The sequence below is a fragment of the Myripristis murdjan genome, chromosome 24 (genome assembly GCF_902150065.1).
Source record: "Myripristis murdjan chromosome 24, fMyrMur1.1, whole genome shotgun sequence".
Classification (NCBI taxonomy): domain Eukaryota; kingdom Metazoa; phylum Chordata; class Actinopteri; order Holocentriformes; family Holocentridae; genus Myripristis; species Myripristis murdjan.
Genome location: NC_044003.1, coordinates 30451588 through 30466799, shown reverse-complemented (window position 1 = coordinate 30466799; position 15212 = coordinate 30451588). Strand labels below are relative to the sequence as shown.

At 39.0% G+C, this 15212-nt stretch overlaps 1 protein-coding gene across 1 annotated transcript; it reads right to left on the bottom strand.

Annotated features, from left to right (window-relative positions):
• Nucleotides 1–736: 736 nt before the first annotated feature.
• On the bottom strand, nucleotides 737–6529 carry ctsbb (cathepsin Bb). The gene is made up of 9 exons (XM_030047252.1): nucleotides 6404–6529; nucleotides 5995–6080; nucleotides 5759–5873; nucleotides 3297–3412; nucleotides 3061–3146; nucleotides 2252–2395; nucleotides 1538–1654; nucleotides 1282–1410; nucleotides 737–918 (listed from the first exon to the last, which is right to left on the bottom strand). The coding sequence occupies exons 1-9, from the start codon at nucleotides 6527–6529 to the stop codon at nucleotides 842–844; spliced, it is 996 nt and encodes a 331-aa protein (XP_029903112.1). The 3' UTR covers nucleotides 737–841.
• Nucleotides 6530–15212: the final 8683 nt, after the last annotated feature.

Genomic DNA, 15212 nt, shown 5'->3' with positions numbered 1-15212 from the left:
TTTCTGAATGCATTCTATCTCTTCATAGTAGCACTGAAGAGTGCAGATGGCAGGTTCATCTCTAGCCTTGTGTCAACAGAAAGTTTCTTTGGTCCTAAGGAGGTTTTGAATTTTGCTCTGAAGTTGCGATTCCTGACAGAGTCTATACACAACACCTGGAGTGAATTTGGAGAAACAGAGCAAATCATAATACTCATCAGTAGAATGGGTCTACGGCAGCCTCAGTGGCGATTTGGACAGCTGATTGTTTTTTTTGTTTGTTTCTTTTGTTTTGTTTTGTTTTTTAACAAAATTCAGCCTTGCCCAGGGCTTGCAAAACAACACTGTAACACTTAAATTTGGACCAAACAAACTGGCAGCCCTGATGCAGCAATGGAGTGTTACTGCCCTCCACAGGTTACTGCAAATGTCAAGCTGAACTTCATGTTTTCATTCATACTAGTTTAACCCCCCACACATGTCCCATATTTCTCACCCACTCCCATGAATCACTTGTCTTCAATTTTGTCATGTAGACCTAACAAAATCTCTTCTATCCTCCACACACACACACACACACACACACACACACACACACACACACACGCACAAACACACAGTGATTTCACTAAAAAAAAAAACATGGACATGTCAACATAACCTTTATTTTGAAGAAAAATCAAGCAAGCATGAAAGCCATAGTTTACCGTGTTGTACAGTTAATTCCAGTTCACTACCAGTCTACACATATTGACACTTCAATGTAAACGGTCAGTTTTTTTTTTTTCACAAATTGCAGTTTTCCTTTTAAAGCTCATCAGCTGACTTGAACTGAAGGCTGTCTGCAGGACTCATGTAATGTCTAGCTGAGAGGGATCCCTGCGACCACCTCTGATTCAATGCCACATTCATCGCTTCCACGCTTGATCTTGAAGAAACCTTGAAAAAAAAAAAAAAAAAGAAATTACATCATTTACATTTTAAGATTTTGTGCAATACACAGCAACAAAATCCCATTACCAAAATGACTAGCACTTGTTTGAACACACTTGAAACATTAAGAAGGTGCAGCTTGTTGCATCAAGACAAAATCCCTCACATGGCGTCAGGCAAATTGTCAATCAAAGAAAACTTGTGGTGGGTGCCTCCTCAATTTGATGTTTCTGACACTTTATAGTTGGCTGCTAGGGTTAGGGTTAGGGCTGCTGTTTTTAAAGTAAAAGTTGACACTCTTCTCGAGAGGCAATGTGACCAATCAGAGACTACACGGTGTCTAGTCCCCAGCCCTTGGTTTTGTCGTACCTTTGTCTCCCCAGTCAGAGTTCCAGGAGTTGGCAGCCAGCCAGTAGGGAGTCCCATCCTCCTCGCCCCAGCCCAGAATCTTGATGGCATGGCCTCCCAACATTTCCCCTGTCACGTGCTGGTACACACCTACGAGTAGAAGGAAAGTGTGAACGGAAAACAGAGGCGAACATGTTAAGAATCGTCACTATTTCCTCTCATGGTTGCATGGTGGAGTGTGCATCGCTACGTGACTGTGAGGTAAGAGCAGCCTCACCAGTTTTGTACAGCAGGAAATCCGCGTAGACAGAGAAAGCTGCCTCCACCGGTCCATTCTTGTACAGCTCAGTCATGATCTGCTCCTGCTTGGCCGGGAGGTTGTATGCTTGTTTACCTGAAGAGGGAGACAGGACAACACCACTAGCATCAATACAGCACACTGACCACTGCTTTCACTGAGTGACTGACTGATTAGAGATACTCAGCAGTAGAGGAAATGCTCAAATTCTTTACTTAAGTAACAGTAGCAATACATAATGGAAAAGCACTTTACTACAAGCAATGGTTCTGTATTAAATTGTTTACATATCAGTGTCATTACTCCAAATATTAGTCTGAATAATGCAGCATATTTTATCAGCTTCGACTATGTTTTGCATGTTAATGTTTATCTTGATAATAATTAGTATTAATCAGTAAGCAGCTCTCAGAAAAAAATGCAATGGATTAAAAAGTACAACATTTTGCTCTGAAATATGGTGCAGTTCAAGTATAAAGTCTCTCAAAACAGAAACATTGAGGTAAAATATGAGTACATTCAAACTGTTCTTCAGCACAGTACGTGAGTTAAAATTGTTTCCACCTCTGGAGACAAGGTAGTAACACCACCATGGAGCAGAATCAACTTCAGGCAGTTTTAGAGGTTCATTAACTGAAATTTTACTGTTGAGGCTGGTCCTTCATGGTGGGCCACACAAGAGAGGCGGCATACCGAAGTGTTTGTCCTTCTGATAGGACAGAGGGTATCCATCCAGGCACTGCTGCTCACACTTGGGAGTTTCCTGTTCGCCTTGACAGGGAGGACGGCTTCCATTCACATGGTGCTCACAAGGAGGGATGCTATAAGGCCGACAGCCTGTCACATACACACGACCATCATCAGCTTGACCCTTTGAAACCTGAGAAAACTCACTCGATTTCCTTTTCACTTCCAAATGACAAGAAAATGAACACACATTTACCACTAAATTACACCCAAATGTGGTGTCAAAAATTGCAAAAGAATTTACCGTGAAATTGCCACAAAAATTTCCAAAAGAAGTAAAATAGATTACAAGACACTTCCTGCACAAAAACCCTGATGGTAAAAAAAAAAAAAAAAAAATTTAAAGGGGCGAAAAGGACTAGAAAACGACCACATAATGATCATAAAATAGCAAAAAATTACCATGAAATAAACAAAATAGAAGTAATGATACTGATGTATTGTTACAAATATATATTAAATTACAGCAAAATTTTAGTAACCATAGATTTTCTGCAAATATTTGTAAACATTGTAAAATAAATCAATAACTAAACAACAGCATTAGAAGAAGATGAGGTGACACAGTAAATTGTATTCAGATGTTGAAATAAAAATATTTTTTTTAAAATACTGATTTGAAAAGTGATCTCATGCGAACAAACATTTGTTGCAATGTGGAACAGAGAAGTCTGCTACTCCACAGCTTTGGGGCTGCTACAGAGAAGGCCCTGTCTCCAGGCTTTAGCAGCCGGGTCTGTTTATGATGAACATACCTGATTTGGAGCCATACAGTCCGCCTGTCACCAGCCCACTCTTTGCCCAGAATTGCCATGCATCAAAGGGATAGCCACCAAAACACCTGCAAGCACAGGCACATATACTGCATGCACCCACAACTAGGAGATGATTTTGATTCATTTCAAACTCAATTTATGTTTCTCTAAGCTGTATTTATGCTGGATTTATTTAAAACCAACACACACAAATCCGCTTGTTGACAGGCACTCACCCCATGCCGCATTCATCACAGCAGGACAGCAGATCTTCAGCAGAGATCTCCACAGAGACCTTACCACCACTGAAGATACATATTCTGTCAGATATGGCCTCAGCTGCCCCAAAGGCCTGTGGGAAACCAAAGAGTGAGCCATTCCGGGACAACATGAAACATGGAAAAGGAATATTACTCAACCATAACCCTCATGTTATCTCACTTAATGAAATGCATTCAAAACGGCATGAAGCCATTGATATTTCACAGCTAAGAACCTTAGTGAGGAAGTAGTTTTGTCTAATAGTAGCTAATGGGTTGTCAGATATGTTGTTTTTCCCTGAAATATGGCCCGGTGTCCCCCCAGATTTTTACTATCCATTGTCTTTTCAGTTGTGGATCAATGAGAAGGTACTGAAGCAATAACATTTTGTCAGATTCCCTACGTTTGTAAAAGACACAACCTGAAATGCAGCTGTACAACAAGATTACAGAATGTAAGCTTCCCACCCTGAGCATGTCAGAGGAAAATAGCTGCTGTGTGAATATGATCTATGGCTCTCCTAGTCGCCCCTGAATCTCACTGTAGCTGCAAGGAGCCCACCAGTGAGTGAGTAAAGTGAACAAGGAGCTCCCCCATGAGACAGAGAAGCAGGCCATTAAACTCAAGGCCTGTGAAGCAGAAAAGGAAATCATCTGCTACAAAATGAAGAACCAGGTGGTGACACTCAAAGTCTGTGGAGCTAAAAAAAAAAAAAAAAAAAGGCCCTCCGCCAAGAAATGAAGAAACATGCTGCCATGCTCAAGGAATAGCAGGTGGACAAAAATGCCAAGAAATGGAGGAGCATGTCATCCAGCTCTGGTGCCGTTGCCAATGGCTGAAAATATGCAGGAGCTAAAAGAAAAGCTTGACAGCACCAACCAGCTGATAGTGGAGCAGAAGAACCGTGAGCAGGCCCTCCATCAACAAAACGAGGTCCATCAGTGCAAAATAAAGGAGCTTAAAGAAATCCTCATTAAAATCAAAGACACTGAACGGCTGTCATGAGAGGACAGCCGCTCAAAAGGAACAACTGGCCTTATTCATGCAATGTTTTTGTGAATTAGGCATGTGGTGTTATGCATGCTCTTTTTTGTGTGTTTCATGTACGAGCGCAGTGGTATGGTTTCTCTAAACAGACACAGGAGAGGACTGGCCTGTACAGGGATGCGGAACGCCCCCTATCTATCTACCTAATCTATTTGGCCAGTGTGCTCTCCCTATGTAAGGGGAGATGAAGAGGAAGAAGGCACGCTAGACGCTGGATGATGGCGAATCCCCATTGTAGCTGGACAGAGAGAAAGGGAGAGAGAGAGAAAGACAGACAGAAACAGAGAGAGAAAGCGAGAATGGATGAATAGAATAGAATAGAATAGAATGCCTTTATTGTCACTATACACATGTACAATGAGATTAAGAGCAGCTCCTTTTAGTGCAAACATGTAATAATAAAGAACAAAAAAATAAAAAAGATAAATTACAATATAGATAAGAATAAGTAAGAATAAAAAAATGCTGCCAGGACCACACTGCACTGAAGAAAAAAAAATAAAAGGAAAGTAATTTTGTTCTCTCTACTACCGATGTGCTAAAAGTAAGTATCAGGAAGCATGGACTGAATGGGGCAGCCCAGACAATGGCTGAAACCCCCCTCAGGTGAATGGTAAATGGTAGCAACTGCCTGTGAATGTGGACTTTTAAAGGGACGGGATTGTTTTCTTGTCTGTTTTAAGGATAACGTCCATGAGCTGCCCTGTCTGTTTTAATCTCGATTCCTGCCTATAGGTCAGTGGTCTTTTTTTTTTTTTTTTTTTTTTTAGACCTAGATGAGAGTTGTTTTTCAAGAAGTTTCCTTAATATAACCTTCCCCTACAAAACACCCTTTTTCAACTCATCACAATGTATTTTTCTTCAATAAAAGACATCACCAGTGCTATGTCTAAAATAATGCACTGTTTATACTGTTTTGTTTCTGTGGAGATCTCTAAGTGGCACCACAGCCAGCTGCCCATGCATGGCATTTAAGATGGCTGGACATGGCTTGTTGCAGTGCGTTAACCAAGGCCGCCTAGGTTAAAAAAAAGAAATTAAAGATAATGTTTAAACTTTTTTAATAGTAGTTCTTAAGTGGCCTTTATGTCTTTATTTCTTTATTTGGATACCCATTAGCTGCCACCGAAGTAGCAGCTACTCTTTAAACTAAACTAAGTTTAAACTAAGGTTACATCATACCATTTTTAAAATACATACTATAAAATACATACCAAAAAAAATAAATAATAATAATAAAAAAAATAATAATTCAAATTTGAAATTATTCTTTAAATTCACTGGAATTATCCATATTGTCTTGCTTACATAACACTACATTTCACTTTTTCAAACTGATGTTGTATTGTGCTGTGTTCTGTCCTATTTTGTTGGATCAGCTCTGTCTTACCCAGCAGGACCCACAGGAGCCCTGGTCTCTGATCTGTTGGATAGTGGGACAGTTGGGCCACTGCAGACGTGGGTCAAAGCTGTCTGGAAGCCTTACACCTTCAACAGCATGCTCCCTGGACAGGAGAGGATGGTGGAGCTGAGACTTTTTGCTTGTTTGGACTTGTGTCATATTGTACATATTATCATGTCATATTGTATACATGTGCAGTATGCTGTACTATAATGCAAACTTACACCTCTGGCAGCCTGGGTCCATTCAGCAAGGCCCCACAGAGTCCCTTCACATAGCTGATATCAACATTATAGAAGTTCTGCCCAGCCTGGAGCAGGAATTAGTGAAGTTCAAATTGAAACAGAAAACAGTCATGGTGCCCACAGTCCGCAAGCACCATATCAATCATTTCAATAAAGCAAAACTGAACTTTGACTGTTGTGTTATATTGTTACCATAGCATTTTATGAGTGCACATGGTTGTCTCATGTTATTTTGGAAGTGAATGGAGAGATAGAAATACAGTATTCTGGATCAGCAGCCCAGAGGAGCACAGAGCAGCTAACGAGGACATTTCACCATTATGTGGATTCATAAAACTATACAACTCAACAGGCTGCCAAAGTTCAATTTTGCTTCAAGTGGTCTCACCTTCCATGTTGTATTGGCCTTGTTAATGAAATCAACCATCTCTGAGGAGAGGATAGGCAGGTGTGGCCGAGCCAGGCTGAGCCCAGATAAGGCCAAGAGAACACAAAGGAGGGTCAGCTGACACATCCTGAAAAACATTAGTGAGTGAGCAGACTGAAAAAATAATTGCTGCAACTTTAACCTTGCAACATGTCTAACACTCCTATAAAAAGTAGAGATGTGCTGCTATTATGAGCCATAAGGAGGGCATCCCAAAACTTCTTTTATAGGCATCTACTTTTGTAAGTATCATTGTAATCTCATAGGAAGTGCTTCAGGATTCAAGTTTATGCATTTTCTCCACCATATTTCATCGGCTTCTTTTTTGTGTGGGGCACATTTGCTCTTCTACAGTGCTTAAAAAGTTGCCACTACACTTATTTAAACTGACATAATGACCAAAATGCACAATTCAGAGCATAAGCTAAGTACACTCCTAATTCCAGTCATAGAATTTGATTTTAGACTATTAGAAATTCATAGATTGAGTAGGAGTTGGTGTGCTCTTCATTTATAAGTTGCTGGAAAATACTAAGAAAATAAACATTGTGGAGGAAATAAATTTATTAGGAGTTGATTTTTTTTTTTTTTTTTTTTTTACAGATCATGGGTGCCATATCTGGCAACACTAACTTATGAAAATAAGAATTCTTTCCGCTGAAACATATGGATCAAGAATGCAAAAGGAAATCATATTAAAACTGGACCTTAAGGAAGGAGAGAATCCCCAGTGGTATGAGAGCCTTACTGGCTACATTATGGCTCAATCAGGAATTGGTATAACAATGCAAACTTGAAACTCTAATATCATGTGCTAATGCATACATAATGGTGAACTTCCACTGACAAAGAAAAAAAAATACAAAGAAAAAAATCTTGTAAACACAAAAAGATCTTGAAAGCAATTATTATAAAACTAGTAACCTTGAAAGAAAATAGGAGGAAAATCAATCGGCCAAATGCAAACCACTTTTACCTGTTGGTGTTTTGATGTTCTTATTCAGAGGAATTCTTCTCTCACACTGAACAACTTAACAGTCACCTGTTCTTAGTTCTTGCTGTCCTTTTTATAAGTCACACGTTATAAAAATCACATGGCTATGCAATGATGTTGAGTATAAATCTCACATGACAAACCAATTCTTTCCAAAGGTTGACATGTGCTTTTAAAGTTAGGAAATAGATGGATGATGTCATATTACCTTGTACTGTATGAAAATCTGGCCTTCCCCTTTTGTGCATTAAATCATCATGAGCATCATACCAACATTAAAAATCACATTACACATCACATTAACCTGGAAACATGGCCTTGACTCAGCTGTGACTGTGCTGTATTACAGAGAGGAATACCATTTTATGATCTGGAAACTATAAAATCATCTGCAAACCCCCACCAACAGTGTGGCTCAACTGAAAGCAGCCATTTGAAAACCTCAACATGAAGGCCGACAAACTCCACTCAAAGCTTAAACGCAGCAGAAGTGCAACTTTATCTGTGTCAACTTCAATTTTTCATGTCTGTTTTAGTTTGGTAGAAAACACAGTTTAAATTTGGAGCTATTTTTGGCCTGACTGACTTTTGAATGAGTGTGTATTGCGTCAAGCAGCCCTGGAAAATCGTCTAAAAATCTTATTTTTAACTTGCAGAAATGGTCACAAGACAAGACAAGACCCTTCCATCCATAAAGTTGCCCCCCCCCTAAATAATTTTCAATAATATAGTAATATTCAATGAAAGCACAATGCAAGCAGTGCTAATTATAAATGCAAAATAGTGTGTTTTTAAGTGTTAAACATGTATGACCCCTATCGGAATTACAAGCTACGGCATTGTGTCCCTTTTAGAGCATTTATTTTCGTGTACAGCATACACGGGACAACAGAAGAAGAAAAACTGGAACTCTTTTCAGAGGTTAATGGTGCTTTCACATAGCGCACGCACGGCGCAGACCTCGGCCGGCGCAGCCATTCATTGTGTATGTGATCGCGGGGCGCAAGGGCGCAGTGCCCTGTGATGACACCATAGGAGAGAATAGTGGAATCTGAAAAAAATCTGGCGGATTTTGGCAGAACTGCAAAACAACAGTGGAGGAAAGCCTCATTGTGGCTGTCTCTCTGTGTGCAGAGGTGATAGAGAATAGCGCAATTGCCATCTAGTGGTAAATTACTGTATTACAACAGTAATGCCTCAAAGTGGTTTGGTCCGCATCCTGCTCCCGGCAGAGCGGCAGCTCGGTAACTTTCAGTCAGTCCGTCAGCCTGAGAGGCAGCAGCCTGATGAGAACTAGCAAGAAAACCTCCTCAAGTGAAAACCAGTCACACCACTTGTTCACCAAGAACAAGGCTGTAATATGAAAAACTATATTTTTCCTCTGCTTGGTCCAAAGCCTGCCTCTTTCAGCTCACTGTTTAACCCTATAAAGCCTGAACTATGAAAGAATTGGCAGAAAATTAAAATTTTTTGAAACTGAACCTTTTATACACACACACACACATATACACATATATACACACATATACACACACACACACACACACACACACACACACACATATATATATATACATACATATGTGTGTGTGTGTGTGTATTAAAATAAAAAATCAAAAAATATGTTTTTACACGACCTTTCTGGTGTATGATATATGATATGTACTTGAAGTGCCAATGGTATGGTCCAGGGTGAACAGGGGAAGTGTTCAAAGGTATGTTCAACAGTATTTTGGTCAAGTATTGATTAAACTGAAAACGAAAAACGGAATTGAAAATGTGTATCATGATACGAATGGCTTTATAGGGTTAAGCTAATAGCTAAAGATTGTTTACAAGCTCAAGTGAGTGCAGGGCAGTGAGGGAGAGAGGACAGACCACAGGAGGAGCAAATACTGAGTTTTTTATTCTGTCAAAAAGTCTGTCAGGATATTAATGTCAGAAATAGTTAATATTTTACTGATATTTTGAATTTTTATCTAGATAAATATTTTATTTATTTATTTATTTTTTTTTTGCATTTTAAGTTGCATTATTTTGTGGCATAGTTTCATTTCATTTTCTTATTTTATCTAAAAGGGACAGTGTACAGCTCAAACACATACTGTAGGCTATGTCACTGCCATATCTTACTTTGTTTTTTGTTGACACTACAATAAATATGTTTTTTTGAAGAATAGTTTGATGTAGTTGGATTATTCAAGGTATTTCCTCTAGTTTTAGAGCTTATTTGGAGTTTCTAGTGCCTATAAAGCTACTTTGATGGACTGTGGTGGAAATAGAACAGTGAGCAAAGAAATTTGGTTAGAGGATTATTGCTTTTAATACTATTATTTAAAACATGAACATGCTGGGGGCTCAACACTGTATGGCAAATTTCAAAGGAGCGTAAGAGAGAAAGAGGGAGGTACAGTCGTGCCAGACAGCAATTTTTTCATGACCCCCCCAACAATTACTCTCAGAAATTTTGCTGTGTATTGTCCCCCCCAATAATGAAATGGGATTTTTGCCCCTGCACTGAACCCTGAACTGCTCATGATGGGCACTTTGGCACCTTGCATGGTAGTCTCTGCCATCAGTATGTGTGCGTGTCTGTGTGCAAATAAACCCACTTCTCTATAAAAGGGATTTTGTCTCATCTGCTGGCAGAAATGAAGCAGTTCACCTTTGTCTTGGTTTGGTTTGAACCTCAGTTTTTGAGAACATAATTTGTGTCATTGTGTCATGTGTCGTTTGGTTTGAACTGAAAAATGAACCGTCTCAGAAATCAAGCTCTTGCTTATAAAATTAAACTTTTTTTTTTTTACCCCCATTATCTCTGCTTTCATACATTTCCCTCATTTTATGTACATTTTAATTTCATGTACACTATTCTCTATCACAGACACTTGCCATAACAACACTTTTGTGGCACACCTTGTCATAGATACATAGTTCCATTCATTATTCTGTTTTTGTTATTCCTATCTATTTCATTTTTTTGCCTACCCATTTGTGTGACATGTGGGAAGTACTAAAGGTGTGTTGCAACAGAAAGTCTTTATATGGAAAAGTTAAGTCAGTCAATGTGCCTTATCTTTACAATAATGTCGTTTAAACAAAGGTTATGTCAACAATATTGAATTTAAAGCCTTTTTTTCCCACACAAACTTGCTTTCAGACTCTCCCCCCAAGAACAGTCAGGTGATGATTCAGCAAGCACTGCACAGATACTCAAAGAGTGCCAGAAATCCACTGGGTGTGCTTATTTCACAAAGAGTTCACAAGGTTTCAGATGAACCCTTTTGCAATGTTTGCAAATTGTTATATAGATAAGGGATTTCATGCTGTGGACCCCCAACTTGACCTTTCATTGAGCCACTGACCCCCATTTCAAGTGATTTTAAAGGGGAAAAAAAAGAAAAAAAATCACTTCTTCACTTCTTTAAGAAAATTAGCAAAAAAAAAAAAAAAAAAAAAAAAAAAAAATCACAAGAAATATTCCCAGAAAATTTACATGATAATAATAATAATAATAATAATAATAATACAGTGCAATTACCGTCATACGCTTATGAGGGCGCCCCAGTAGCTCACCGGATAAGAGCATGTGCCATGTGTTAAGGCTGAGTCCTGTCCCCCATATGCTGCATGTCATCCCCTCTCTCTCCCCTGCCTTCCCTGTCTCTCCATTTGGACTGTCAAATACAGCAGAAATGCCAAAATCTATCTATCATCTGTGAATTGAATTTTTGAATCATACAACTGAACTGGGCCTGCTAATGCCGCAGAAAACAAGTTACTTATTTAAAAATACACCTGATTTTCCTTGTGTGCACCCCCGAGCCATTTATCAATTGTGCTGCTAGATGGCGCTCTCTCACAGCGAATGTCACAACAAGGAAGGTCTGCAGAATGTGGCCGGAGGATGTTGCGTGAATTTTAACCTCCTCATTATTTCTCCCGGAACTTAAATGCAACATGGCTTTAAATTAGACGAAGATACAAATGTCTAGTTTTGAAGTATCAGTTATAGAATCCTATCTGGGCCGGGGTGACTGACACTTGTTTTTGGTTAAGGGTCATGAGAAGCAGCGTTCAGCGCAGTCTATATTAGACAACTGACATGTCTGAATGAAAGATCAATACTGAGAAGGGAGTGGAAGGGACAGACGGTAAGACAACTTTGTGTCTATTACCAAATTTCACTAATTTCATTTCATTTCATTTCATTTAATTTCATTTACTCAGTTTGTACCACTTAAAGTCTTGCATTCTTTAAACTTTTAACACTTTCTTATCAGGTTACAGTTATGCAATCAGTCCCCGGACACACACACACACACACACACACACACACACACACACACACACAAATGAGCCAGTAACAAAAGTAAGCAAAAATATAAACAACAAACAAATGCATAAATAACATCATGTCAGTATTGGTGTTGTGTAGTTACGTTCACATCTGTTTCACAGTTGTTGGTGTTTTTCAGCGCTGTGCAGAGCCACATAGTGACACACAGTGACCGTGTACACAGCAGAAGCCCCAGGCAGCATCCATGCAAAACATGTTCACACAATCTCCAGAGGAGAATCCAGCCTTGTTCTTCTTCACAGTGGGATTAAGAAAAAAAAAAAAAAAACAAAAAAAAACACATTCTCTGAGCATTTGACATGGAGGGGTTTTCATATGCATAGCCTTTTTAATGTCACAGGGCAGGATTCTGGTGATCCTCCACATTAGGAGGACACACACCAACACTTTTGAATAAATTATTCATGTCCACATAAAGAAATATTGCAATACAGGACATAGATACAAAGAGTGTGAAAGCAGCAGCAGTATGGACATTTTTCAAAAACACATAGACCACAGCAGCTTTTAAGAGAACAATAAGTTGTCAAATTCTGAAGGGTCACTGGTCTTGCTGAACTTTTTCAGAGACAATCTATATCTATATCTATATCTATCTATCTATCTATCTATCTATCTATCTATCTATCTATCTATCTATATTAACTTTTATGTATGTCTTTTATGTATGTCACATCTAAGGTGAATGTAAGGTATAATTGCTCCCACCTGATGTACTGAAATATTTTTGCTGTATTTGTTCCTCTTCCATTCATGGTGGTGCTGGGAGGGTGGTGGTTCTCAAGATAATTATTGATTCCCTGATGCCAAAAATATATCTAATTTGTCTTTTTATCATTGAGCAGAGCCAAAAGGAGAGCACATAAATTGTATTGAAAATTAAAAAAAAAAACAAAAAAAACAACAACAACAAAAAACAATGCCACAGATTGTTCTATTTGCACTAATGTGAGCTAAATGTTATTTATTTGATATAATTAAAAACAAGAAGAAGTGAGGTAAATGATTTTGTTTTTTTTTTAATTCATATTTTAACACTTTCTACACAACCACAATACACGCAGGTCCAGACTTTAACAAATACAAACAAATAACATTAACACATTCACAACAACGCCACATTAAGGGAAAATCAGTGCACGCTCATATTCAAATATTCAGTCCATTGTCAGAGACTATCCTATACAGGGGTAGGTGCGATTTCAAAATCAGGACACTAGCAAATACAAACATCTCTCATATCAACCCAGTTTCACAATCAATCAAAACAAACTGAATCACTCAATCAATCAAAACAAACTGAATCACGTTAGCATTGGCGATGATGATATATGCCCCCTCACCTGCTTCCAAATGGTTTCAGACCTAAATTTGGTATCATTCAATGTATCTGTCATTCGCTCCATACCTAGAAGATAAAAAAACTCAGATATCCATGTTTCTATAGAGAAACAATTTGGCTTGTGAATTTTCCAGTTCGACAAAATCATTCTTTTGGCAGCCAAGAAGGCTAAACCAACTGTCTTCCTTTCTTGATTTTAAGTGTGCAACCCTATGACCCAACAGACACACAGATGGACATGGAGCAATGTTTACATTAATGATCCCTGAAATTAACTTACAGACTTCTGTCCAAAATATCTTGACTGCAGGGCAATGCCATAACATATGAATTAAATTTCCCACTTGTCCACATTTATGCCAACAAAGATTTGAGGCACTTGGCTCTATTTTTTTAAGTATGAAAGGAGTAATGTAAGCTCTATGAAGAATTTTCAGCTGTATTACTTACCTTTGACTGATTTGGAAGTCGTTTTAATGTCACGCCAAATGTTACCCCACTCTTCAGAAGTAAATTGGACCCCTAAGTCAAGTTCCCATTGAAACTCCGTCTTTGAGTTCGGGTTTGAAGAGGAATGAAGTAGCAGTTTATATAGTCCTGAGACTGCTCTTCTGTTTAATGATAAAAACCTAAATTAAAAAAAAAATTGAGGTAAATGATTTAAGATTGGTTTTATTTTTTGAATTATGGAAAATGGTTTTGAAAATCTGGCCTTTGTGACTGTAAACACACAAACTGTAATTGCAGTAAATAACTGAATCCTGATTAACCAAGTACTCATGATTAAACCGAATTGTGATATCACTGGTGATTCCCACCGCTACATACCAGTGAAGCTTACTTGGACTGAAACTGAATTGGGAGAAACACACATTCACACACACACACAGAGAGAGAGACCTATGAAACAGAGATAGTGTGTGTTTGTGCAGTCCTGGTCCCAGGGAGCCCTGTAAGGTGGGGCGAGACAGAGACCCAGACAGCAGGCCTGCTGATTGGCCGGCGCAGGAGTTAACCAGTTCCTGACTGGCTATGTATCTTGGCAGTTATTTTGACAGCGCTATCACTGCAAAAGAGGAGATAACTTGTCTTAGGAATCGACATGGCGCCGGTGTGTCCCCTCCTCCGGCCTGCTCAGACTCTCATCTATACCCCTCCTGCCCCCCACGGCCACACCCCCACCCCTTTTGCTACCCCTCCCCTTGCCTGAGTAAAGGATTGTGGGGGACCGTTGGTTCGGAGCAGAGTTTGCGTTGGCAGGAACCCCGTGGCTCTGGGTAGCATCGATCCCCTTCAAGAGGTCCCTCCTGCTGAAACCTCCATGCAACACACAAGCAGGACAACTGACTCACACCCAGCAATAACCACTTCACCCAGTGTCACTCGGTTTTTCCCAGCCCACCCATCCTTTTTTCCCTTCACCTCATTTGACTCATCAGCCTCTTCCTCTAACGTCTAATCCAAATATCTCTCCCTTACAGTTTTACCCCGTCTTTGCAGCCTCAGCGGCCCAAGACAGGAGACCGGGGTTAGACGGCACACTTGTCACCGTATCGATTTCAACATCGATGAAAACTTTAAAGAAAACTATAACTCAACAGTGGGTTTACACGAGTAGGTTTTCAATAAAATAGTTATTATTAACCTAATAAAATGGAGGGTATGCTGGCTCATATAAGCGGTTTGTTTTCAATGGATAAGATACAGATATGTTTATTAAAAAGAATCAAACTTAAATATCTTTTTTTGGTTTTGTTATTAAACTCACCAGATCAGTTTCAAAATGTGCAAAATAGTGGTCTCTGTCCTGTCTAACCAATGACAAGTGATAAGAGGCAACATTTTTGATCGCTAAATCATATTGTTGTCCTAACAGATTGTGTGTTCTCTATATTTTTATTTGTTTACTTTCTTTTTGCCTCATAACCAAGATGTCTCTCTGTTCCTCATTAAGCTTCAAAAATGCAGATTTTGTTTGTTTGCTGTTTTTTGCCTGCAAATGAGGTGAAAATCATAATTAACCCGTTAAAATGAATGCTCTTTTGGACTGGGGTTAGTTGGCTCACTGTGCCAA